Source organism: Trachemys scripta, chromosome 4, assembly GCF_013100865.1.
Source record: "Trachemys scripta elegans isolate TJP31775 chromosome 4, CAS_Tse_1.0, whole genome shotgun sequence".
NCBI classification, from domain to species: domain Eukaryota; kingdom Metazoa; phylum Chordata; order Testudines; family Emydidae; genus Trachemys; species Trachemys scripta.
Genome location: NC_048301.1, coordinates 119,051,750 through 119,079,502, shown reverse-complemented (window position 1 = coordinate 119,079,502; position 27,753 = coordinate 119,051,750). Strand labels below are relative to the sequence as shown.

The window sequence follows — 27,753 nt, the reverse complement described above, 5'->3', positions numbered from 1 at the left end:
GCATTTGACTCACCCAGGAATCATTAGGCACAGAGCAGCCATCGTCAACTGCCCCAGCCCACAGCAAGCCGGCATCACCCATGGACAGAAGGCATGCAAAAGCCCATCACCATAGTAACCTAAAGTTCAGCAACAGTGTGGTCTAAATTGACAGAGGCCAGAGAGGAGGCACCCAATGAAACAGTGCCAGAATCACATTAACAGGAAGGTCATTAGGAATCAGGGATTCAACAGGAAACACCGGGGTGGGCGCAAGGCATACGGAGAGGCGTTTAACTGTGCTGAGCCACTGCTAGGTCTTTTCCAGTTTGCTTCTGAAGATGAAAAGCTTGTTAACGGTGGCAAACAAAGAGCAATCTTACCCCTCCTTGCAAATCTAATGGAGTCCTGCCTCGCTGCTCTTCCACCAAGACCCCTCAGCGTCTTTCATCCCCACAGCGGACTCCTTTTATGTGCATTCTGTCCCCAGCCGCCTGGCTCTTCCTGGTCACTGCCCACTGCACTTGGGCCACATTTTAATGCCGAGCAGAAGATGACTCGCTTCCTTTTTAATCTGCTTGTCTTTCTTCTGGTGCTGTGCGGGGTTCCCAGCTCCAGGTGTGTGTATGTGGGGGGGGGGCCCTCACATTCTGTCCTTCTATTCTTGCCCCTGGGGAAGCTATGCCAAAGAGAGAGCTGGGAGAGAAAAGCACTTGGGAGGCCTAGAGGGAGGCCCCGGGGAACTGCGCAAAGTTGCATTGTCTGCTGTGATGTCAGCTGCTGGCAGCAGAGTGGGATGGGAGGGGCTGGCAGTGGATTGGATGAGAACCACTCAGAAGGCTGTGAGAGTTTAGACACCTGAGACCATCTTGCAGGTGAGCCGAGCGGGGATTGGCGTCCATCTCAATGACGTGAGAGCAAACAGAGCCAGAGCCCTGACCAAGATTATCCATGGTGGTTAGTGGTGTCAGGTGTCTAGAGTGAAATCAGGCCCCTTTATGGAGTCTCAGTTTGGGCTCCCAAAATGGACTCCTAAATCTCTTGTCACTTTGGAGAATTTGGTCCCAAGCTTCACTCAGAGCTCTGCTTTGCCCAGTGTCTCAATACAGGGGCTGTTCCTAATTGGCCCTGTCTGGCTGAAAACTGCTGCCAGGCACAGTGCCAGCAGGCCCCCTCCTGAGCATCCAGCCTGGTGCATGGCTTTAAAAACAGTCATGAACACGGAACAGTATCTGGAAACAGCTTTCAAACACGTCCATCCCTGTCATGCGGGCAGGGCCGTCACAGTCAGTGCGACACAGGCACGGACAAGTCCTTGGTGCTCTCATCAGGCTGGACAAACATGAAACAGCTCCAAACCAGGGATAGGGAGGCAGGGCTAGGTTCTATTTCCGGCCCTACCACTGAGCCCTCGGGCAGAATTCCTCTGCCCCTCAGCTCTCCATTCTAATAGAGGGAAATAATGACACTCACCTCCTCCCAGCTGGAGGCATCATGAATGAAAGCGAGAGCGCCTGGGACAGATGGCACTAGACCAGTGCCAACTAGTTCTGTCTAGACTGCTGCACTTTGGGGAGGTTCGGGGTTATTTTAATTGTATTTGTAGGCAATCTCAGGAGTACCTAGAGTGTATGTACGGAGGGGTGCCCTGCTCAGTGTTTGTAGACGTTCTAATGAAATAACTCAGGGATAACTACATTTTCCTGCTCATGTGGCAAGAGACTGGCACATCCAGGGGCACGAAAGCCCTCTCTGACACTTCTGCTTATCAGGCACTTGGCAGAGACTGATTGCGGTGGGAGAACTCGCCAGTTCAGCACGTTTGGATTGGGAATATTTTTTTTAAAACATTCAGTGTTACAGATGTATGAAAAAATCCCCACTGCTGGCAAAACGGGGGAGAATAACCCCATCCTCAGAGGCTGGAGGGGACGTTTCCTCCTCGTCTTTCCCAGCCAAACCAGAAAGCAATTACTCATCTGTGAAAGGCGGCGTGTACTCACCATCCACGCAGGAGGGAGCCGCGCGAGTCGTCCCCGCCACCTGCCCCGGGAAGCAGGAGCATTTCACCGTCTGGGAGCGCTCTTCGATCTTGTTCTTATTGCAGCATCTGTGGGCGGCGATGACTTCGCACGTGCCAGGCTCTATGTGCACTGTGGGGAGGCAAACAACCGCACCTGACCCGGAGCTGCGTGGCCGGAGCCCAGTCCCAAACTCTAGCTTAGCAGTTACCCTGAGCAGGCTCCAGCGAACTCCTTACACCAGCGGAGCAATGAGAAAGGCCTCTCCGCTAGAAATAGACGGAGAAGCCCCATGAGCTGCACCAACACCAGACAGACCATGCAGGAGCCAGGCTTGGGGGATCCTTCCTAATGGGCATTGTCACAGACCCTCCGCCATCTTGCCCTCAGTCCACTGCGTAACAGGGCAACGTTCCTCCTCATCGCAGAGCGTATGGGTGGAGACGTGCAAGGAGCTGGCATGAGCTCCAGATGTCTCAGCCAGAGGAGGGGACCCGGTTAGCTCAGCGGGGCAGCCTGGCACTCTGTAAGTCAGGTTCTTACGCCCCGTCCATCAGGGTGGTGACTGAGTGCTGATGGCTTGGGATGGTCAGCTAGAACTGCAGGACCCCAGATGTTCCACCATCATGTTCTCTCCCTCACCAGGGTTTGCGCTCTGGCTCCAGTAAGATGCTGGGAACACTGGTGCACACAGAGCCAATCCAGCCGCTGGCTCTCAGCCTGCACCAGTTCATTAAGTCCACAACATTGTCCCAACAGCAGTGAGCAGGTGCAGTGGGAAGCTCAGGGAAAGACAGAACGTAGGGTAGCCTGCCCTCGCTAGCTAGCCCACTCAGTAAGAGCCAGCGGCACACAGGCCAATGGGAGTTTCACCATCTCCCCAGCAGGAGAGCACCACTCCATGGCTGCAAGTGATGAACGCAATGTTTCCAAGCCAGGGTGCCTGCTGGAAAATTGGACATCTAGCCAGGTGCTGCTGCTGAAGGAGTCTAAACCAGGCCTCAAGGCTGCTAAGGACACCCAGGTGGCTGTGTCCAATGGCTCTCCGGCCCCTCTCAAAGTAGGAAGAGCGCTGACCCTGGCTTAGTCTCATCATACTGCTTGAGTTCTATTTACTCCTAATCACCCGCCCTGCTGAGCAGAATTAATAGCCTCTCCCCATAGCTGAGGGAAGGGCTTTACTGAAGTCAGCTAGTTGGTTAGTTAATTGGAACTGAAAATGAGATGCAAACTTGATACGAGCCCACAGAGAGAGAGGACGATGCCTCACAGTGCCTGTGGCTTCAGTCAAAACACCATCAGTTCCAGCCCCGAATGTTACCACCAAAGGGATGTTCATTTCTGGCACCGTATCAGTGCAATCTGACATGAGTTCTAGCCACGGGTGTGTCTTAACTTCACAGCAACGCTGCAATTTCTTCCTGTTCAGCAGAAAGGGAGACCGTTGTTCTGCTGTTCTTTGCCCCCCCCCATTAAAATATTAAGGAAGAAGGAAAACGAATGCACTGGCTTATCACCTCTGGGATCCCAGCTTAGAATCTAGTTAGCATCACAAATCAATGCATTTCACTGGGTAATGGCTCACACAGCCACCATACAAATTAGCCAAACAGGTCTGGATAGACTTTGATCCCATGACCTGAGAGTGAGTGATCCTTGAAGGTCTTGTTTAATGAGTACTGAAAGAAGTGACTGCAGCGCCACACACGATGACAACATCCCAATGTGTTACCAGGAATACACTGTCTTTGATCGATGCAGTGATCAGGAGTCAGGCTGTGATGGGGTTAAGGCTGTTATGCTTTTCCTATGCACCAGCACCATTATGCAGAGATGTATACGGCACGTTTTCAAACCCTGCTGCCTAGCTGGACCCCCAAACCTTGCTCACACAATGTAGTTCCTGTTCCAAATGAACAAAGACTGCTTGACCCTGCAAGGGGCAAACAGACACAGTAAAGGAGAAAATCTTAAACTGATGGGCTCTGAATTCTGGGGGAGACCAAGCACCTTTCGAACCAGGGCTCTTTCTAATGACAGCCCAGCAATCCCGAGAGGAAAGCCGGTCTGCTCTGCGCTGTCTTCTGTACCCGGCTGATTTAATACTGATTTAGTAACTGGGTGAAAAAAACAGTCTTGTTTTTAAGGCAAATTATTCATTTGGAAACATGAAAGACATTTAATGGATGAAACATCTTCTGCTGTCTCTGCCACAGGGCCCCCTACGCTGCAACATCTTCAAAAGCAGCTATGGGATTTAGGAGCCTAAGCCCCACTTTCAGAGGGGATTTTAACACTTGGGCATGGGCTACACTAGCGGGGGGGGGGGTGGTTCAAACTAAGATACGCAACTTCAGCTTCGCTACTCACGTAGCTGAAGTTGAAGTATCTTAGTTCGACTTATGTGACTGTCCTCGCGGCAGCGAGTCGACCGCTGCGGCTCCCCCGTCGACTTCGCTTACTCCTCCTGCCGAGGTGGAGTACGGGCATCGATTCGGGGATCGATTTATCGTGTCTAGATGAGACGCGATAAATCGATCCCCGATACATAGAACACTACCCGCCGATCCGGCGGGTAGTATAGACGTACCCTTAGGAGCCTGCACTCCACAGCCTTTCAATGACAAGTGGACTCGCAAGTGCCTCAGACATTTCTGAAAACAAGACTCGGGCTCCCAAATCACTAAGGTGATTTTCAACCTTTTACCTAGAGTCTCATTTTTTTGCCGCCATTAATAATAAAAAACAGATAAAAGCCCATTTAAGTTTACCTGGATTTTCACCTTGCAAATGTCCAGACTCCCATGGTTGAGCAGCCAGCCAGCCAGATCTCTGATGCAGGGGCTCTGTCACCTCTACTGAGGACACACCCTGCTCACTCTGATCTCTCTACAGCAGCAACCACCTTCGCAGAGGTGCTGAGACCCTTCCGCTGTGACACCGCGAGCAAGTCATCAACACACGTCTCAGCCAACGAGCTGCCCTCAAAACCCCGCGGCAGCCCCGGGGCCGTTGCCGCCACACCAGTTGCAAACAGAGTGCAAGGTAAACTGCACAATGTGGGAAATCCACGTTAGCTGGATCCTCTCTAGCGAATGGCCAGGCACTAAACGCCATGGGAGCCTGCTCCTGTCAGTACTGGGCTTTGTCCCAGAGGCCCTTGGCTTGGTCCTCTTTGCAGTTCAGCGCCCACATTCGGACACTGTCCCTTCACCCTCTTCTATGTTGTGCCTCCAGTGAATTGGGGCAAGTCTAAGACTGGCTGCTGGTCATAAATTAATCTCTTACATCTACTGATCGGCCTGTGCACTTGTTTCATCTCCTGGTGCTAGAAGCTGATGAACACCGGTGTAAAGAAATAAACCAACGCGCCCAAAGACCGAAGCGTGTGTCTTAGCAATCACAACACTCCCGGCTCAGCACTGTGCCCGCCAGGCAATGCTTTCACTTGAGAGTTCATCAGGAAGATATATGAGTGAGAGCCATTTGATTTCAAAGGAGACACAGAAACTGAGAGGACTGTGAATACTGACCCCTGTGCTCACCACTAAATCACCTGCAAGATCTCAAGCTTCAAAATTGATCTAGGATGTATAGAGTGGTAATTTACAGCCCCCAAAAGTATTGCTGTATGAAGCCTGTAAACACAGTAATGGCAAGTTAAGTGCAAAAATACTCTGGGTTTCCCAAGCCAGGATCTATGGGCTGTCCAGTGCTCTGCACACTGCAATAGCTGACAAAGATATTCAACTCCACCTCCCTTCCTAGCTCTTACAGGACATTCATTACAGAGTGGGGCATTATGGAGAAGTCCTACAGCATTTAATAGAGAATACCAACCTTGCTGAAGGTAATCAGTCTGTAGACACTCATAACATGGCTCCCACTCACTGTTAACCCCCACAGACTGGGTGAGTAAGTTCTGAGGAATTCTATTGCTTTTATTTCTCTTCGATTCCATAAGAGTTCTCCCTAAAGATGGACACAGAGGTTGAGGAATTGGTCTGAAACTTTGCTCCAATTTGAATCCAAGTCAGAATTCTTTTTAGGGTCTAAAAAGATGGTATTTTTATATGGAACATCCATTTCCAGGAACTCTCGAGAGACCCCAAGCAAGCACAGTCTCACTGGGAGCTGGGCTAAGATCAGATAAACACAGAAACTGGAGGGTGCACCCTCTTTAGTGGCCGGTCCATCATAGCAACAGCAGGAAGATGGAACTGAGTTCATACTGAACACACTGTGGCTTGGTGGGTGGGAGGTTACCATGAAATCCCTGGTTCCAATCCCTCTCTGAAGGATTTGGTGCCAGAGGAGGCCAAGGGTCAGGCCCACGCTGCTCTGTGGGTGGCCTTTGCATGTCTCTTGTTAACACAGATTTTGTCACTCTTTATGTTGAAGTTCCCTACACTGATCGGGGTGGCTCTAGGCACCAGCAAAGCAAGCAGGTGCTTGGGGCAGCCCATTTGCAGGGGCGGCAGCTGGCAGGGATCCAGTCTGGGAGCTGAGAACCAACAGGGGGGCCCTGGGAGCTGTAGTTCCTTGGTTAGCTCCCTGTCTATAGAGCCAGCCCTGGAGCAGGGAAAGAACTACATTTCCCAGCATTCCCTTGGCTGCTATCAACAGTAAAGGGAGGGGGAGGGAGTATGGTAGCTGAAATCTCATGCTGCAGCTTGCTGTGAATGGAGAGCTCACAGCTAGAGCGGGGTGGCACTGTGAATGGGGAACAAGTATGCCAAGGTAGAAGGCTTTGGCCCAGATATCCCCTTCAGAAGACATCCCCAGACTGGATTAGGGATACTGGTGTGACCTCACCTTGCAGCCCCCAAAGAAGGAATTGGGTGGACTAGATGGACAGTGCCCCCCTCTATCTGAAGCCTAGCATGGGAGGTATGTGGATCCCACTAGAATTTAAAATGAAAAGTAAGGGAGGGGAGGCTCTACTAGACTGGGCAGCTTTAGAGACAGTATCAGGCACGTAGGAGGATTTCCACTTCTGAGCCATGGAAGCAGAAATTGACTTTTCCTCTCCAGATTTAGCTAATATTCAGAAAGGGAATCTAGCACCTGCCTTCCAGATTTGAACACCTCAAAATTCAGGAGTGCTCAAGCTCAGTTTGGGCAGCTGTTACTTCATTTCTCCCAAATCAAATATACGGCTCCACTGTAACTTGCTGTAGAAAAAGTCGGATAAAATTGAGCAAGAAATGCTTCCCAGTGGTTATTAGGACTGGAATTGCTATTTTCAACAGCCATTGCCTTTTTTTAGTTTTATTTGTTTAAAAGGAAGACAGTGATATTGCATTGGCAAATTCCTCATAGAAATAAAGAGAGGAACAAAAGAATAATAAAGGCACCTCAACTTTTCCTCATTTATGGAGGACAGTCTTATAATATGCATCCAGATATCCTCCAATCACACAAGCTGAAAATTGATCCACTTCACTGCAGTTCTGTAACCATATGGGAACCAATCCTGTCTGTGTTCTGTGCACATCCAAAATTCCTGCTGAATGACCCGCCCTGGGAGCAAGTTACCAGTGACCCAGGGCTGGGGCAGAAGGAGGGTGCAGGTGGAGGGGGCAGAGCCCAGGGCTGGGGCAGCAGACGGTGTGTGGATGGGGGGGGCACTGGTGGGGGGAAAGGAGGAGCCCAGAGCTGGGGTGGCAAGGGGTGCGGGTTGGGGGGGAGAGCCCAGGGCTGGGACGGCAGGGGCGTGTGGGTCGGGGGGGGAAGCCCAGGGCTGGGGCGGCAGGGGTGTGTGGGTGGGGAGAGGCCCAGAGCTGGGGCGGCAGGTGGTGCGGGGGGGGGAGCCCAGGGCTGGGGTTGGGGCAGCCAAAAATGTTTTTGCTTGGGGCGGCAAAAAACCTAGAGCCGGCCCTGTTACTGATGGGTTATAAAGGGTTTCTACATGACTGGTACCAGTAATGGGCACGTTACTGACATGAGCACGGGTGTTCTACACGCCAATAAGGACATTAGATGGAGGAGATACAGATGGTTATAAGCCATGATTGTAAGCGACCTAGCAACAAAGCGCTAGCCCACTGATACACTATTGATTAACACATCTCTGACTCATGCGTTAGCCCTTTATAAGCTCTCTGTACACGGAACCTCGATACGAAGTGTGACCCATGTTTCATTAGCACTAAGACAGAAGTGCAGGCTTCTTTGCATCAACATCATGTCAGGGACCTTGGCGCCGCTGAGCTGTGCCAACGGGAGCCCTGCAGACTGAAGGCCCTGCTAACCCATCCCAACAGGCTCATGTTTCTCACACACAGCCCCTGGCCACCCTCGCTCAGCCCTAATCTGGAAGGATCCCTCTGCGGGGTGAGGGGCGCTTAGTCTGAGTCGTAGGGGCCCAGGCTGTCCGGGGTCTCTCTGCCAAGGGGGACAGAATTTCATGGTGAGGAGGAAGTGGACCAAGAACAAACCCCATTCCCAGCCATCCCACTGTACCAGCCTTTGCTCACAGCTGATTCGGCTGGATGTGCAGCAGTGCCCTGAACTTACTGGTTCAGCTTTCCCACTGGCTTGCTCTGAGGCACCCAGCTAGACGGCTAACACCCCGCCAGAGGAGCACTGCAGCCCCTCCCGTCCAGTCAGACCGTCTGAGAGAGGCTGCTGTCTCCTGCCGTTCCAAAGCTCTTCTAACCTGGCCACATTTAAAGCCCAGGGCACCAGGCAGAATTCACCTCCTCCAGCACGCCGGCCTTCCAGCCCCCACAACTGTTAGTATTTCCCTGCCCATCGCTTTCTCTTTGCCAGCTGCTCTCTTTTTGCGGACATGCCCCCCTAGTAAGGGCTGTTCAGTTCTGCCCCTCCCTGCTCTCCTGCCACTCTCTGTGTGCACTTCTCTCCCCTCAGCCCTGCCCGGCAGGCAGCAGAGAAGCACCAGGACATCAAAGAGCTGCAGCACGGTGGCTGGCCTCTGCCCCCATCGGCGTCAAAGCTAAATTAGCTTGAATTTTCCTCCATTCACGAGCGAGCTGGCTTCCCGGTGCGCTCAAGCATCCGTTGGACACTCTGGAGAATTGTGCAGGGCACCAACCTGCTCTCTACCCCACTCCAGGCTGTGAAAGGTCTCTAGTGCTCAGCACTCCTGGCCCCAACTCATAAGCCGTAAAAAGAGATTCGGATACAATTTTTCTTTGCACTGCTACTAGCCCAAGCCTTCTTTCAGAGCTGCTCCTCAGACCCTCCCATCAGCCTGTGCTCTGACTTAGGGTTTGTCCATCAACCCAATGCGGCTAACAACACTGAACAGCACCACTGTCATTGGTATTGTAGAAACGCTGGGAATGGCTCCGCACCTGCAGTCTCTGGGCCTTGCTCAGCGCTTCAGTGGAGGTTTTGTTTGACCAGAGAGTGAGAGACGACATCAACATCTGGCCTATTGTCTCTGTCTTGTCTACATTAGGGGAGGTTTGCAAAATTGTCCTGCTGTTGTTAACAGTGTTGGGAGCCCACTGGCTGCTGCTGTGCGTCACCTCCGTTAGAGCCATTAGAGCAAGGTCAGACGACACAATGCTCAGTGCACCAGCAGGCCATCTAAGCCAGAGTTCCCAAGGGTGCTAAAACTAGGGGGAGCTGACCTGGGGCTGCCAATGGTGGGAAACTTTTGCAAAATTCCTTTAGCACAGGTAAAACTTTGCTGTGGGCAGTGATATCCCTCCCAGGGTCATTATCAAACTGCCTCTGGACGGGAATTCTAGTTCAATGGGACTCAAAGGTTACAGACAACCAAAACTTCTTATCAACAGTAGGGGAAAAAAAGAAAGAAATCCCTGGGTGTTCCTGCTTCTAATAGACCCTTGCAGATCATTCACACACCCCCGCAGGGAGATTTCTTTGGCCACAGGCAGCAGGGTGGCTGCTGCGGCAAACTCTAGCTGAAAGGAGAAACTAGCTGTCTTCCATTTCCAGGCTGATAAATACCCACTAGCAAGGTGCAGCTTTCCCTGGTCCAGCCCGGACTCCTGGGCTACCATTGTCTCATTCCTATGGGTGCTGGGGGGCGGGAGGTGGTAAGTGACTGGGCACTCACTGGAGGACAGAATAAACCTGTTTCTCCCCAAATTCAAGCCACCCTGAGGTGACAATAGCTTGCATTCCTTAGGGGCAGCATTAGGTCGGGCCAAGTCACCATCCTGCACTAAGCATTTGCAGCACACCTTACCGCCAGGGTAAGAATCTGGCTTCTTTCCTACCAACATGAATTTTGCTGCAGACAGGAGTTAGATAAAGGTAGAAGTTCAGCACAAGTTCAAGTCTCTGAATGCAAGTTTCTCTCCCAGCATTTCCAGGCTTTCCACTTCATTCACACGGCGATTTTTTTTGTCCTGGCAAAAGCCCCTCACGGGCCTCTGAGCTGTGTTATCAAACATTGGGAAACGTCTCTGGCTTTTCAGGTACATTCAAGTGAAGTTGACTGAGAAGCAGTCACACCCGGTGCCTTCCCCTGGGTGGCATTTCCATGATTCTGAAGGGGAATTTACGCTGCTTTACAACAATGCTTTCAACTCCCTGCTGGGAACTAACAACAAAACAGACCCTACTGGGCTACAACAGTGAAACCTCTCTGGTTATGCTGTTGCTACATCTGGGTCCCTGATTTTAAACTCAGTGTGGCCTTGTTCTGAATCATTAATTTACAGCCTGGATTACAAGCCTGTTAATTACAATCTCGAGGGGAGGGTTGAGTGACTGGGGCCACAGTTCGTTCCCATTGCATTTGCATTGTCTCAAAACCAACACCATCATAAAGCCAACACAAAGGTGTCCATCGTCGCAGTCAGGCAATGAGTCCCCCGAGCAGAACCGGCGCAGAGAGTTCAGACAGCGAGAACTTCAACATGAGCGACCTAAGGAGAGGGCGAACCAGACAACACGTTGGTGAAGTACTCTGGGCCCCCAGTGCAGGGTGAAATGGAATCTTACTACTGATGTGATGCAAAGGCGCATGACAGGCAGAACACCTAGGCACGGCTAGCCCCACAACACTGCACCCCGGGCAGTAGAGCGCATTGTGTTCTAACATTTTGGTGTACCTGGAACGTATTGTTATGGTCCCTTGAGAGACGTCACAGCTGCTGGCTGCCTTTCACTGCGTTCGGACAGCTGCTTTGGTGGTTTGTGCAATTCACCTGGCCCATGTCTCATGGAGCCCTGCTGTGCCATGGCCTTCTGTGTTCTGGGAAGTGTACGGTCAGTTGGGGAAAGAGTGCAGCATGGACAGAAGCTGCTTCGGGGGACCCTAATTGTCACAATCCTGCAGGGATTATTGCAGGACTAGTAAATTCATTCTCAGTGCACACTGTACAGGCCCACAAAGTGCCTCCTCAGCACAGCGCGAGCGCCGCAGCCCCTTGCAAGAACGCTGCAGCTAGTGCCCAGGTGTGACACTCACACAGGTCACTGCTGTGGGGCACACAGCACACACACAACTCAGTGTGAGCTCACTTGGGCTGCCCCCTCCCACACCCTGCCAGAGACACACGTCCTGCGTTAGAGTCCAGCTCTGGTGAAATTCATCCCTGGGCAACAGGCCAGAACGCGGCCTGTGCACCACTGCCATCCCACCCGAGTCCTGTCCTGAGGCCATCCGTGACGGTGACACGTGGGGCTTGCACAGCACAGGGCTGAACTCCACCCTCTGGCAAGAAAAGCAGCAATACCATTAGGGTCGATAAGTGAGTTAGGGGCAGAGTCTTATCCCCCTTGGCTACAGGGCTGCGTCGCTCCCCTGCACAGGGATTTCCGGCAGACCCTGCAAGCTGTCTCTTTAATCGAACACTCTCCTATTCCCCGCTCTGAGCTGGTTTTATTACAGCATTGGTAAGTAGTGTCCCTGCCACTCCAGAGGGAGCAGCCACCGCGTTTAATAGCCAATTTACCAGCCCCGACACCGCACTCTTCCTTCTTCCCCAGCTCGTAGATTGGCAAATAATTACCACGACAGGAAGGCATCAAATATTTATATCCCCTTAACCCAGGAATTTGTCTGGGCTGAGCTGCCGCTGATCTGAGCAAACAGCGCATTAGAGCGGGGTGCCTCACCAGAGGCATCGCCACATCACTTGGTAATTTCTTCCCATACAAGATGTTGCGGCTGTCTCTATTAATCAATTACTCCTAAGCTCTGCAAGCTCAGAGCGGCTTGGTATTTGATGCACCTTTTATGCTAACACCAATCTGGCTGCAAGAGGCAAGGGAGCTGAGAGGCTCTGGGGCCAGTCTAGCTAACCAGGGAGCTAGTCGTCCTCTTCCACCACCACCCCAAATCTGGGCACCTGCCCAGTATTTAAAAAGAGGTAACAGGCTTCTAGGGGCTGAACCACACCCACTTGCCAATGACGTCAATGGGATAAGTATCAGGAGCACAGGGTGGCATTCATCCTGTGCAGAGGGCTCATACAAAGGCTATGCACTGCTAGGCCTGGTCTACACTAGGGAAGTAGGTTGGTATAAATACATCACTCAGGGGTGCGAGAAATCCACCCCCAAGAGGGATGCAGTGACACTAACCTAACCCCCGGTGTAGACAGTGCTAGGTCAACAAGAGAATTCTCCTGTCAGTCTTGCTGCTGCCTCTCGGGGAGGTGGAGTACCCCTCCTGTCAGCGTAGGTAGCGTCTGCCCCAAAGCAGTGCAGCTAGCCACTGTAGTGGGTTATGTGTAGATGTACTCGGCGTGAGCGAGCCCATGTATGGGGCCCCAGATTCCATACCTACACTCTCCAGCCTCTTCCGGGCACAGGAAGCGTGGTCTAGGGTGCAGGGAGGGAGGTAAGTGTTAGGAGCTCAGGCTCTACATTGGGAAGGAGGTTTAATGATTTCTCGGTCATGTATCAAGTGCATGGCAGAGCAGGAAACTGAACCCAGGAGTCCTGACTGCCAGTTCTCTGCTCTAACCACAAGATCAGGTTACATCCTCTTGTCATGAAGTTGGGAGCTTGGTTCGCCTCCTGCTCTCCAGCCCTTCTCAATGCAAAACATGCTGTCCACTATTTTCACACCTGGGTGTCTAAAATTACAGCGCCAGCATCAACAATCACACATCTCAATGAAAGTGGCCTGGTTTTCAGAGGCATTAAGCACCTGCAGCTCCCGTTCAAGTCACCAGGATCTGGGGGATGGGGGGGGGGGCACCTCTGAAAGGTCAGGTCACATTTATTGGGATGCCTCACTATGGACGTAGGTGCCTCACTTGGTGTGCCCAGCTGTGAAAATACTGGCCATGCTCCCACACGCGGAGGTGGTAAGGAGCAAGGCCACTTTCGGTGTCATATTAGGAACCAGGAGACAATAATGCAAACCTCTGAAAGTGGTAATAGTGCCTAGCACTTAAAAATACCCTACTGACTGAACCCAAGTCACCAGCCATTCCAGGGTTAAAATCTATATACCAGTATACCCCCCATGGTCTGGCTTGCAATTTCCATCAGTTCTATTTGGCTTTATTTATTGTTATTTCATGGTCATTTTCTGCTAATGAACCATCACTTCCATTCCTGCCCATAATAATTACACAATTACCTATCCTGGAAGTATTTTGTAATAACGTCTCCGGCCGTAAATTTTATTCTTCCTTTTCAATTCCATCATAATTCAGTTTTAATGAAGGTTTGACTCTTTTCTGAATGCGGAAATGACAGACTTTGGTGAAAGTGAAAAGAAAAGTAACTTGTGGTGGAACAGATGTGTCTGTATTCTGCCGCAGTTTTAATAGTTAATGGGGTTGGCTGCATAATCTGAGGAATAAGCAGTGATCCTTGGACTTGCTTTATTGTGAACATAAATGCAGATCTGGGCGGGCCCTTCCTGCAGTGGTCCCTCTGGACATGAAAGATACTGTTACGGGGAGCTGTTGAAAAGGTACTTAGATCCTTGCTCTCCTTGACAATGAAGTGCACTATGTGCATGTCTCAGGGATAGAGGCTGTTACAGCTCCATCCCTTCCTTAAGAACAGAAGAACAGCACTTGGCACCTGCCTAACATTTACCAGCTGAAGATCTCAAATGACTTTCAATCCTGCAGGAGTTTTTTATCTTCCTGTCCATCTGTCCACTCACCATGCTGTCCACCATGCCTGCCTGCCACTCACACAAAGCCAGATGGAACAGACAAGAACTGACTGAAAAGGCAAAACCCATATTAGATGCATCAGTGTTCATGCCGTGGGGTGCTCCCAGATAACTCCACTATCTTCTTCCTTTTGGGTTGGAAGCAAACATGCTTAGGGGGAACGCAAATGGTGTGTGTCGTTCCTGACTGCTTAGGAGTGGAGTTCTTGCCTGTCTATCACTAAGTAATTTCACTAGTCTGAATATTTTAAAAGGAGGAGGAAAGGCAAACAAAACCAAAACACCAGCACTCCCGCTTGCAGCCCAATGGCCTCACACTGGCCCCGAGAACATGTTAATCTAGACCCAGCATCCCTGTTGAAGTCAATGGGATTTAAGCACAAGTTTAAGGTTAAGCACATGTTAACGTGACCCTGAATCTGAGCTCTATGGAGCAGGCTGGATGTCTGATGGCCATTAGCAAGATTTCTGGACAACTCAGCATAGAGCAGAGCAAAAACTTGCCTCTACAGCCAAGTAGCTTAATGCAAATGAGAAGGCAGGGGCTGAAGGGAAGGGGGCACAGGACCCACCATGCCGCAGATGTGCTGTGCTGCTGGCAGCCGGGCAGCCCTGGGAATGTTCACAATGTGCAGAAGTGGGAGAGTTCAGGGCAATCACACCGAACCCACTGAAACATGTTCACTCTCTCCTCTCACCTCATAAACAGGCCTGGTAAGTGCTGCTCGTCTCCTTCGCTTCCTCCTTTTGCACTCAGCCAACCCTTTGCAATGCTTAGTGGGCGCCTTTGGCTTGCTTAGCCCATTTGTTCAGAAGACTTGGCAAGCAGGCAGGCAAAGAGAGCGCAGAAGCTAACAGTCAGCGCTCAGAGGCATGCAAAGCTCGGCGGAGACTTAGGTGTTCGACAAACCGTAGGCAGCTTCCCTGTCCCAGCTCCACGCCTGCCGCAGCTCAGCAATAAAATAACAGGACGACAGCCAGGAAAGAAGGGACTGAGGACAGAGCCGGGCCCTTAGCGTTTAGCTAGCAAAGTGGACTGAATATGCCCAGAGAAAGGCTGGAGGCTTAGGTGCAGCTAGCAGCAGAGAAGCTGAGACTGCGAGTCTGTCTACACTTGGAACAGGGGAGCGATCCCAGCTCGCACAGACGTGCCCACGCCAGCGCCGCTCGAGCGAGTGCACTGAATAGAGCTGTGTCACCAGTACCATGGACAGCGGCAGTGTCTGGGCAGGTTTGTACTGCGGACAGCAACTGCTATGGCTACACTACTGTTTTTAGCATGCTAGCTCCATGAGAGCTGGCACAAGTCTGTCTGCACACGCTGGGAATCCCCCCTTAGCTCCTCACGCAGACGTAGTCCCAGTTTAGCTACAACAAGTCAGGAAACAGATCTTGGAGTCATCGTGGATAGTTCTCTGAAAATGTCCACGCAGTGTACAGAGGCGGTCAAAAAAGCAAACAGGATGTTAGGAATCATTAAAAAGGGGATAGAGAATAAGACGGAGAATATATTATTGCCCTTATATAAATCGATGGTACGCCCTCATCTCGAATACTGCGTACAGATGTGGTCTCCTCATCTCAAAAAAGATATACTGGCACTAGAAAAGGTTCAGAAAAGGGCAACTAAAATGATTAGGGGTTTGGAACGGGTCCCAAATGAGGAGAGATTAAAGAGGCTAGGACTCTTCAGCTTGGAAAAGAGGAGACTAAGGGGGGATATGATAGAGGTGTATAAAATCATGAGTGATGTGGAGAAAGTGGAGAAGGAAAAGTTATTTACTTATTCCCATAATACAAGAACTAGGGGTCATCAAATGAAATTAATAGGCAGCAGGTTTAAAACAAATAAAAGGAAGTTCTTCTTCACGCAGCGCACAGTCAACTTGTGGAACTCCTTACCTGAGAAGGTTGTGAAGGCTAGGACTATAACAGAGTTTAAAAGAGAACTGGATAAATTCATGGTGGTTAAGTCCATTAATGGCTATTAGCCAGGACGGGTAAGGAATGGTGTCCCTAGCCTCTGTCTGTCAGAGGATGGAGATGGATGGCAGGAGAGAGATCACTTGATCATTGCCTGTTAGGTTCACTCCCTCTGGGACACCTGGCATTGGCCACTGTCGGTAGACAGGATACGGGGCTAGATGGACCTTTGGTCTGACCCAGTACGGCCTTTCTTATGTTCTTAGAGACCAGGGAAGGTGGGATTCACAGCACTAGTTCGGTCCGCTGGCTCATCATGCTGGAAAGGCAACGCAATCATCTTCTGGGCTTCTGCAGTGGGCTCCTTTCCCATAGGTCCCATTACCCGCCTTCATGACATGTGCCGCCCAGCCACCCGGTGAAGAGCAAAGCGAGGCTCAGAAAGGTTAAAGGAAAGATGGATCAATCTGGGTGCTGGGCAGACAGACACGTCTATTGAAGTGACCTGATTTTCAGAGGTGCTGAGCCCCCTCCGCTCCCATGGATTTCAGTGAGAGCCGTGAGTGCTCATCTGGCCTGAAATTCAGGTGATACAGTTATCTGCCTCACTGCGGATTTGGTTTTATCACCCTACTTGGCAAATGCTGCCCTAAGTGACTTGCCTGTGGTGGGGGAAGAGCCAGGAACCCAGGAGTCCTGACAGCTTAATGCTGTTCTCTGCTCATGAGGCAACACTCCCACCCACAAGTTTTCTTCCCCCTTCTACATCCAAAACCCCATACAGCACCTGCACAACTCTGTGATACTCCACCCAGCAAAAATACATCCTGCTGGATCCTAGGACAATGACACGTCACTATTCAGCCCTTTCCCTCTGCACCTACTGTGGGTCATACCCAAGATTTAATATCCTCTATCCCTCAGCATTCACACACACAAGCATACACTAAGTAACACATCTGCATGCTCACATGCCATGCACACACACACACTCCCATGAGCTCACACACGTGCATGCATTTCTTCAAGTTTTTACACAGCTGACCTATAAAACTCCGGTAGCAGAGTATTCCTGGGAGGGTCCCCATGGGGGTGGAAGGGCACAGACCCCAAACTCCCCTCCAGGCCCTTTGACTTCAGGGCTCTGTCTCTTTTCATTTTCAGTGTGTTGGAAGGTGCAGCAGAGAGAGCAAAGGGGGGCAGAATGGGGGAAACGGCTCCTTGGGGCCATTCAGCAAGCAGCTCTGCCAAGCGCACTCATGTGCCGAAGCCTTTGGAATTTCCTCACCAAGGTGTGGCAGGGAGATAAAGAGAAACTTGATTCCTGGAGTTACTGTCACTGGCTTATCCCAGCAACAGCAAAAATGAGCTAAGAGACTCTAGGGAGCCTGACCGCCCCTCCCCCACTGCCCGAAACCAGTCCCATTAATTTTGACAGGGATGCCCCATCACAGGCTTTGGATGTTATTCCGTCATAGATGGGTACAGCACCCGTGCGCCACGGGGCACTGTAAGCATGGCAGGTGTGCGCCTCGGACTTGCTGTCTCAAATAGAAACACGGAGCAATGGGGACACAGAGCAATGACAGTTAAATGCCCCTACCAAACCAACCCCCCACTGTGCACACGGCTCTCCCCACGGGGGCAGGATGAGAGGATGGCCCACAGGTGACACTTCTACATCAGAGCGGCTCAGAGACTACGGCCATGAGGCCGTACACAAACCTGCCTAGAACAGTATGAAATCACAGACTCCTAGAAATGCAGGGCTGGGAGGGACCTCAAGAGGTCGGCTAGTCCAGCCCCCTGCGCTGAGGTAGGACCAGGTGAACCGAGACCAGCCCCGACAGGTGTTTGTCCAACCTGTTCTTAAGCACCCCCAATGATGGGGATTCTACAGCCTCCCTTGGAAGCCTGGCCCAGAGCTGAACTATCCTGATAATTAGGAAGTTTTTCCCAATCTCCCTTGCTGCAGATTAAGCTCATTACTTCTTTCCCTTTCTCCAGTGGACATGGAGAACAAGTTTTCATCCTCTTTATAACAGCCCTTAACACATCTGAAGACTGTTCTCAGGGTGTCTACACAGTATTCTGGAGGGAGCGGAGGATGCCTCCCAACCTGGGTCGATAGATGAATTATTAAGACTCACGCTAATGCTCTGAAAATAGCAGTACAGTCAGCGCTATGAAGCCGTGGCGGGCTCTGAAGCCCATCCTGACCACAGGCTTCAGAGCCTGAGTTCCAGCCGGAGCCACAACTTCCATGTGCTGTCTGTACAGCTGTTTTTAGAGTGCTAGCGTGAGCCCTGCTACCCCCCGTCTATTGACCTGGGCTGGGACGCTTGTTCCCACAGGTCCCGAAATGCTGTACAGAATTTCCCACTGGAACTCCAGACTAAACAGGCCCAGGTTTTTAATCTCTCCTCCAGGTCAGGTTTCTTAAACCTTGGATCTTTTCCTTGCTGTCCTCTGGACTCTCTCCAATGTGTCCCCATCTTTCCTACAGCATGACACCCAGAGCTGGACATGGTACTCCAGCTAGGGCTCCACCAGTGCCGAGCAGAGCGGGACAGTTACCGCCTATGTCTGACCCACACAGAACAGAGCAGCTCTGAATCGAATGGAATAGGCTCCTCAGCTAAGACCCTCTCTGCAAAGCACTTGGGCTGAGATTTTCCAAGGCTCTTAAGGGAGTGAGGTGCCCAAATCTCACTGAAATTAAAAAGGAGTGCTTCTAGCTCCTGTCCCAGTCCCAGGCTCCAGCGCGTGCTAGTGATTAGTCCCCACTGACTTTAGTTCAGGGAGCCTAGCCAAGCCGGTGATTGCTTTAGACAGCAGTGCTTGGAGAAACAGCAGGGTCCTACTCTGCCCCACTCACTCTGTGTGTGCTAATCCACGCTGAAGTGCCTTGCTGGGCAGGGCCCTCGGGGGGAGGGGGAGAGTGTCTCTCCCGTTCTAACGTGTCCATCACTCCAGTGCCCTCCTTCCCCCACAGCCTGCGGGAGATCTCCCCGTGTTTTCGTTCCCGTTTGCTCTTCATCCCACGGCCATTTTTTGCAGCTTCGCGTCTCTGATTCCTTGTCCCTCTGCTCTCATGACAGCCAAACTCGCAGCACAGAGTTGGCACAAGGGAAAAGGCAGATCCATTCCTGTCCCGGTGCCAACGGGGCTGCTCCTGCGGCTATGACACGCTACAGCTTGATGCATGCCGCCGTGTGGGGCTGTCCCAGGTCCATAGTACACAGCAGCAATGAGGAGAGGAGAGGACTCAGCCTAAAGCCACGGGGGAGCAATGCAGGGGACTAAGCGAGGAGACGAGCAAACAGTGTCATCCTCAGCCATGAAGGGCTGGGAGAGAGCAGGCCCCTGACGCCTCTCTGAGCACTGCTGTCTGCAGCAATCACCAGCTCGGCTACGCCTCTTGTGCAGTTCTCTCTGCCGCCTGATCAGAACCCACCATTCCCCCCCTCCCGCCCCCCAGGCTCTCTGGGATGAATCCCATGTGGGCTGCAGCTCCGAGCTCTGAGCACATAGAAATGCTGCTGCTGGATGCGTGACCTCAGCGGGACTACACCTGGACTTCAACGTAGGCACAAGCCAGCCCAGGGGCAGCTCTGGGAACAGAACCCAGGCATCCAGCTGTCTAATCCATTGCTCTAGTGCCCAACCCTCACTCAACACATGGTCTTCTGTGTATGCCCCACCGCCCTCTGCTGGGAGGGGGGGTGACATCGGACATGCCCATGTGTTTATCACTGCGCCATTGTACCTACTCCTACCGGGAGCTACAGCAGCTTTATTAGAGGCCGGCCTTTTGGGGCCCTGGTCCTGAGTTGTATGGCAGAGGCACCTGACTGGGGTCTGCGCAGGTGCTGCTGAAGCCTCACAGACATGGCCTGTGTGCAGAAGCGAGAGACGAGCGCCTCATTTGGGGCATTGGTAAAAATCCAGCCTCTGCTCAGCGCGCAGCTTTTCACACGTTCCTCGATTCCAAGGCCGGGGAGACCCCGGAGATCTGATCCCCTGTAGCCCACAGGCCAAGAAACTTCTCCACTGTCATTCCTAGAGCACCTGTCTATGGCCAGTGTCTAGATGTCAGCATGCAACTGTGCCTGGACATCTGTCCATGGGGCCCCATGGGGCAAGGATAAAACCCAGCTCAGCCTAGAGAGGCTGTTGTTGGTGAGCCTGTGCCTCCCGCCCCGCTCCCAGACAGTGCTACCAGCTGCCCTTAGCCAGGCTGTTCGGCAGGCACCTGAGGCCTAACTGGCAACACCTGCTTTTCAAACAAATCAGCCCCTGTTCTGACAGCAGGCGGGCGCCTTCAAGCCATAATTCTCAGCAGAGCAGCCCTGTGCTTCATCTGAATGGCACAAACTCTCCCTCTGAGCCAGTCGGCGGGCAAGCGCCTGATGGTAACGGACTCAGGCAACTAGCTCTGTGTACCAGGACACAGCACAGCACACAGGGCACGTGGTCGCTGCCCAGCATACAGTAACCGTGCTCCTTGCCAGCTGCCACATGGAGCCACGAGTCAGACGCAGGCTTTGTGCTGCTCCAGCATTCAGGCCCCAAACAGCTAATCTGCACAAGAAAAGCGGGAGTTGTCAGGGAATCAACGTGGCATCCCCAGAGACAGGTCTGTTGGCGTTAGCCCAGGAGGCTCTGCCCACAGCCACCACTCCTGCCTCCCGTGTGCGCGCGCCCCACGGCCCGAACCCAGCTGGCTGTACTTCGCTGGCTTTGAAAGCGCCGTGCGGGAGAGCAGTGATGGCAGCGCGCGTTTCCACTGGGGCTTGGCCTCCTGGCTTCAAGCTGGGAAAGGCTCTTGTTCCGTCAGTGATGGTGTGGCCTCTCCCCACCCGTTTCCCTGTCCTGAGTTGGAGATTTGCCCTGTGTAGATCTGGCCCTTTGGGCTGAGGCTATCGACCTCCAGCCGGGGCCCTGGGGCAGACACATGGCATTAGCTGCCCAGCTGTAATTGCTCCCAATAAAGCTGCAGGCTGCGCTGAAAGTGCTGGGGGGCCTTTCCCTTTGTAGTCTCATAACACCAGCCCGGGGGGTGTAGCTGCACCCGGCGCAGTCTGCTAGAGACATTAGGCAGCCCTGTGGCTTAGCTGCCTTTGTAATAGCTCATTACTGCTCCTCTCCAGACTCAGGCAGCCCCGCTCCCACCCCGTTGTCCGTGGGGAAATCGCACGCAGCCTGCCTGGACCCCGCAGTGCGGTGTACAAACCTGCCCGCGCTGTCAGCAGTTCAGGGTTTGAACCATTGCCGTCTGAGTGGTGATGGTGGGGTGTGTGTATGGGGGGGGGTGTCAGAGAATTGGGTGGAAATGAAAGAAAACCTTGGTGTCTGATGTAAATAACAGGCTGCCTCTGCCAGCACTCCCTCCTTCTGGGCACAAGTCCAGCTCTGGCTTTACTAGGGCAGCAGAGACGCTTCTGTGAATCTGTTTTGGGGCCACCAATTATCCCAGATGACTCAACTGGGCTTCCATATTTTTCAGGCAGCTGCTCACTTGGTGCTCGAGTGCTGTCTGAATCACGTTACCTGCTGTCAGAGCATGAGCAGGAAAGCCAGGAAAGCTGCTGCCCGCTCTCTGTTCAGCTGTGGGCCAGATCTGGGTCCTGCTGAGAATCTCTCAGCACTGGAAGCAGGATGTGGGGGAGGAAAGCAATGGTGAATGCATGCACCATTAATGCCCGCTTTCCCTATACCCACTGGAGTGGAGGGGCAGGGCTCAGCTCAGTTGGAGGGGAAGGAAGAGCTTGCACCTAAAGCAGTGGACGGGCACTCAGGCCATCTGCGTTCAGTTTCTGGCGTGGCCACAGACTCCCTGTGCGACCCCAGCCATGTCCCATTGATTTACCACAGCTGAGGATCTGGCCCTTACTCTCTTCGTCCTGCAGCTCCCTGTCTGTACAACAAGGATACTAATCCAGCCTTTGCTTATTGCACGCTGCTAGGGGCAGGGTCTGTCTCTCACTATATGTTTGTACAGTGCCTAGCACAGCAGAGCCCGGGTCTCAGGTGGTGCCTTTGGGAGCTGCTGTGATAAGAAGGGGAAGGGAATTATCAGCCTCTGCTCTTGTGAACTGTGCCACGGCCTCTTTAATGACTGCCCCCTCAGACAGATTTGCATTCCTGCTCGGCTTCAGCCTGTCTGGAAATACCACAAACAAACAGCCTCCCCTTAGGCTTTGCCTTCGTCCCAGCACAGGCAAAAATAAGAGCTAACAAGAGCTCAGAAAACATGGGGGATGGGGACAGGTAACAACTTTGTCAAACCTCCAAAAGCGTGAGTGATTCAAGTTCCCTTTCAGCAAGGGGCTGGGAGGTGAGATCTGCAGCAGTTCTTATTTCATCTGGACCAGGTTTGCCTTATGCTAACCATGGCCAACATGGGCTGGGTATTGTAGGAGGACAAAGCCCCGAATTGGCCAATTCCCAGCTTATGACTAGGAAGATATTTGGGGTTTTTTTTACTCGATGCAAATGAATCATTTGGCATCAAATACTTTGATTCACAGGACTGGAACACGTGACTTTGCTGTTCCCTCATTCCAGAATTTCAGCTTAATGAACAGCAGCTCGTCAGGGCAGATGCTGGGCTGTGACAGACAGCTCTGGAGAGATTAAAGCCAGTTATGGGTTATCCAGGTGGAGGCGGCAGTTGCTTACCCAGGGCTCCACTGCTCAGCTCAGACACTAGGTCTCCCTTTGATGTCATTCAGCTGTGCAGAAAGAGACCTGAGTTGGGGAACAAGAGCAGTCAGAGCCATAGGATTTTTCTGAGCTCGCCTACTTTTTCTGCTGAACTGTGGGAAACCTCCTATTGGTTCTGTCTGAAAATGCAAAGCAGATCCTGTGTTTAACCCTGAAAGGTGGGAAACCCTCAGCGAGCCCAGGACAATTTCCTGGCTGCTTGCATGCCTTTTGTTCCAACCTAACTGTTACGTCCCCCCCTAGAGCCCTTTCAAAAAACCGAATCTCCTAGAAGCACAAAGGATTGTAAATGCACCCGGCTTTTGAATCCTGCATGTAAAAATAAAACAAAAGCGGTGTCCTATTCTGGTTGACCTTTAAGTGAGCAGCCGAACGTGGTTTTTATGGGATCACCTGAAACGACACAAGCTGTCTAGCCCCGGAGAGATGTAGCCTCTTCCCAGCTCATTTGATGTACATATCGCTCCGTTTACAGGTGAGGAGTGTTACAAAGTGCAGACAGAGAAGCTGAGAACATGACTGCGATGTAAACCCAGACTATTCCCGGGCAGGCTCCTTCCTCCCGTGTGGCTGAAATGCATCTGAGCCTGCCCACAACCAGCCCTGAAGAGCTGCTCTGCACCACCATGGAGCACACACGACCCCACCCCCCACAGCACATGAGTCCAGTCTCTGTACTGAGGGCCTCACTAGGAATCCAGAGCCCACATAAGGCTGCTCAGGTAAGCCCTTCATTGTCCAGACTCTTCTTTGGGGACAGCGTGGTCTAATAGCCAGGGCAGCAGAGTAAGCATCAGGAGACCTGGGTCCTGTTTCCAGCGTGGGGCTGGGTGACCTTGGACAAGTCACTTCCCTTCTCTGTGCCCACATTCTCCCTTTGTCTGGCCTGTCCGGTGAGATGGTAAATTCCTCTCTCTTTATCTGCATTTCTACAACACTTGTACACTGGGGAGCTGGTCTCTGTTGGTGTTTCGAGGTGTTACCACAATGCAAAAGATAGTAACATTAAGGATCTCAGTATTACCAGCAGTAGCTTGGTGCGGGATGCGTACCCACCTGTGTTCTGTAATCTGCCCCAGCGAGCCTCAAACCAGAGAGGAAATTCTGCTTTGCACAGATTTGAAGACCGGTCCATTCATCCCATGCTACCAGTGATGTAAGCAGCCTGTATGCTGTGCCCTGTGCGATACACCACAACTACTGCTATTCACTAAATAATTAAAGTTTTAAATTCAGTACTGCCTTTTACACATACATTATTAAATAGTTTTGGAGAGAACCAGACCTGTTTTTATTGCTCATTATCACTGCACCTCTATTGGATTTTTTACTGCACTGTCGTAGCAAGACAACAGAGCATACTGTGTTTCCTTTGCTAAAGTCACACACGCAAAGGCAAACCCACAAAATGTGCACATACAGACTCTCTCAACACAGAAAAACAAATGCAAGGACATACACGCAGTGTTGCAAGGATTAATTAGTCTGAGTTTGTACAGAGAGAAATCTGCCCAGAAATACTGAGTGCCTCCTACACATAGTGCAATTAAGGCTGAGAGTCTCAAAGCCACGAAATGGGAGACAGTGTGGCCTAGTGGATAAAGCACTGGACTGGGGTTCAGGAGACTCGAATTCTAGTCCCCTCCCTCTGCCATTAACTAGCTGGGTAACCTTGGCCAAGTCACTTTCTTCCCAGTGCCTCAGTTTCCCTATGTGTAAAATGATACCTTTCTTTGTAAAGCGCTTTGAGAGCCACTGATGAAAACTGTGACATAAGGGCTAGGTGTTAGTATTACTATTGTTAATGATTAGGACAGACAATTCCCATTCATTTTAAATGGGAATTTGGCATCAAAATCCCATACACAGATTTGCAAATTTCCTCTTCAATGTCCATTGGGGAATGATCCTGCACTGGCAGGGAGATGGATAAGATGACCTACTAGATCCTTCTCTTTGCCATATGCCAGGGCCTGACTCTCCATTGTCCTGCCCCTTGGGTTGTCATTTGCACCTATGCAACTGGGTGTGAAAAGCTACTAAATCAGAATGCAAGCACTTCACACCTGTTGTGCACCTGGTGCCAATGACTGGGCAAGGTGCAGGGCACTGGAGATTCTGGCTTTGTAGTTCATCCACACATAGCTGTGCAAACACACACACAGCAGGGATTGCAACAGTGCCTGGCATAGAAGGACTTGGCAGAGGTGCGCAAGTTTCATCAGCAAAGAGAATTGTTTCTATTCCTCTTCTCCTAGGTCACTAGCATCAACAGGCAGGGCTCTGCATGCCAGCCTTTCCAAATGACATTCGGTCCTTTTGCTTCTGTCCTGTCTGAAGTAGTTTTCCTGCTGAAAACTGCCATGTTTCTTGTTAAACTGAAGCTCCTGAATTGTGGGGGGGCTGTTTGCTGTTTAATGGGAGTGTAATGGGGCAACTAATGAAATAGGCAGCCTGGAGTCCAGGGTTCCTATCCAGGCGAATGCCTTACCACTTCCATCCAGCAACAGCTACCCAACATCAGGCTTCTTAAACAAGTAATAAGCCAGGGTACCAGGATAAAGAGAGAGTCAGAGCTGAAGGCCAGACGAGATCATTACGATTGTCTAGTCTGATCCCCTGCGTAGCACAGGTTAGAGAGCCTCGCCCAGTGATTCCTGCATCACATCTATTACTTGGCTGAGCGAGCGCAGATCTTTCAGAGACACATCCAATCTCGGTTTAAAGCACTCAAGTGCTGGAGCACGAACCATTTCCCTAGGCAAGAGGCAACGGATCAGCAACATAACAACAGAAAATATCAAGCTGCTGCTGTCAGTCCACATGATGAGACACCCGCTAGTAATTCTTTCGGCAAGTTAACCACAAAGCTGGGGACTACCCACACACAAAGCTCTCTGGTGACTAACCACATTTGCCCACACAGGCGTTCAGCAATGGACTTATATCCACGGGAGGATGGCGCTCTGATGATCAGCGCTAACAAATTCAATCTGGCAATGCCGATAATAACGTCTTACTAAGAGCATTATATGGACCAACAAACCCAGCTTGCCAATTAGAGGCCACCAACCTGTGCAGGGGATTAATTTCCCGGTGAGCCATTCTTCACCAAAGTGCTTCCCTATTCCATTTAGAAATGTCTTAATCTTAGCACTTGATTTATGTGGCTATTTAAATCCAACCTCGTAATCAAGGAAGCGGTGCTAGATCCCGACGTGTTAGCATTCTCTGTGTGCTAGGTGGATGTTAGTGATTAGATCTTCTTTCCAAAGCCAGACGTTTAAAATTCATTGTTTTCTTGAATTTGCACAGGTTAAAATGAAAATCTGAAGCGGGGGTGGGAGGAGAGAGTCTGCAAATCCAAGAGGCTGGAGTGAGAACTATGGTATTAATTTAGGGTGACCAGATGTCCCGATTTTATAGGGACAGTCCCGATTTTTGGGTCTTTTTCTTATATAGGTTTCTATTACCCTCCCCCCCACGTCCCGATTTTTCACATTTGCTGTCTGGTCACCCTATATTAATTCCAACCCTGGGAACTTGGCATCACAAACCACCACTGCTGTGGTTCAGGATACCTCCACAACCCAGCAGATCATGGGAATCCATCCACGATCCTACATTTAGTGATGATGTAGAGAGAGAGAGAGAGAATGTGTGTGTGTACATTACTGGGGGTTTTAGTCCAGTCTTCCCCTTGCTAAGAAGTAGTGTGGCCTAGTGAATAGGGCCTGGGAGTTCTATTCCATGCTCTGCCACTGATCTACCTCGACACCCTGGGCAAGGCACTTAGCCTGCAAGCTCTGTGTCCCCAGGACTGTCTCTCAGTCTGTGTCTGTACAACACCCAGCACAAGGAGGCCCTGATCTTAGCTGAAGTCTCTAGGAGACGCTGAGTTTCCTGTTTGCTCACCGTGTTGCCAGCTATCGCGAGTCTCACAGTAATTGGTGCTTTTCGCAAAGCCTTGGCTCCTAGAGTCATGTTATTACACAAGAATCTCAGATTTCATTTAAAAAAAACTGAGTTTCTAGCCCTCCTGGTTGCAGAGAAAAGCTGGAGAATGTGACCCCTAAAGTTTCAAAAAACAGAAGGCTGTTTGGGGAGGCACAGCCTTCCCTACCCGGCCCTCCATACAGTTGAGCAACCCCGATGTGGCCCTCAGGCCAAAAAGTTTGTCCACCCCTGATCTAACTGAATAAACACATCTGCAAACACTGCATTTATCGTCCAGCAAGCTTCAGCCAAAGTATGTCTGAAAGGACTATTTCCCCAGCCAGGGCTGCATTTTCAGTTTCAGACTTCACAACCAGCAATCAAAGATCACATCTGGGACATCACTCAAGTAGACCACAGATATCCTGGGAAGCCCTGAGCTCTTGCCAAAGATAATTCCAGAGATGATTATGGAGTTTATCATCATATGCACCTGTTACAGGTTACAAAGTGAGTAAAGCAGGTAAGTGCTGACTCGCTGGTTGAGATAGTCACATTGGGAGATATGTGTTGGTTTTAAGGATGGGGATTATGGGATTAGAACGGTTTTAACTGTCGGGGAAAATGTCAGAAATGGGAAAAGGGTTAGGTGTAGGGTCATGCAAGAGCATATTCAGTTTAATCCTTAAATACTGTCTCTCCCAAACACAGACCCTATTGCAGTGTCTGGTCTCCAGCGGCAGAACCATCTCCAGCCAGGGTTAATGGTTCTGTCTGGATTTCAGTTATAAGCCCCTCTTCTGGGTCTCTTTAGTTTGTGACCATCGCTCCTTTCGTGGCCCACACTGAGGCTGCTGTGCACGTGCACGGAATATAATGCAGCTCAAAACTGGTGCAAAGTTTTATGCTGGCAGACGGGGGCAGGGGAAGGCTGGACTGACTGGCTCAGAGCAGCATGGGCAGGAGAAAAAGAATCTTCTCGTTTTCTGGAACCCGACTGGGCTGCCAGTTAAAAAGCCTGCCGTCCATGGCAAAATGGAGAAGAACAGGGGGAACAAACATGAAGACAAGGGA

General features: G+C 51.3%; 1 protein-coding gene across 2 annotated transcripts in view; it reads right to left on the bottom strand.

The window, feature by feature from the left end:
- TAFA3 (TAFA chemokine like family member 3) overlaps positions 1 to 27,753 on the bottom strand; it is a 72,336-nt gene that overhangs the window by 8,394 nt on the left and 36,189 nt on the right. For both annotated transcript variants that reach the window (XM_034770606.1, XM_034770607.1), the window contains exon 4: positions 1,983 to 2,132. In XM_034770606.1, the coding sequence (XP_034626497.1) occupies positions 1,983 to 2,132 (150 nt within the window). The remainder of the gene's footprint in view (positions 1 to 1,982; positions 2,133 to 27,753) is intronic.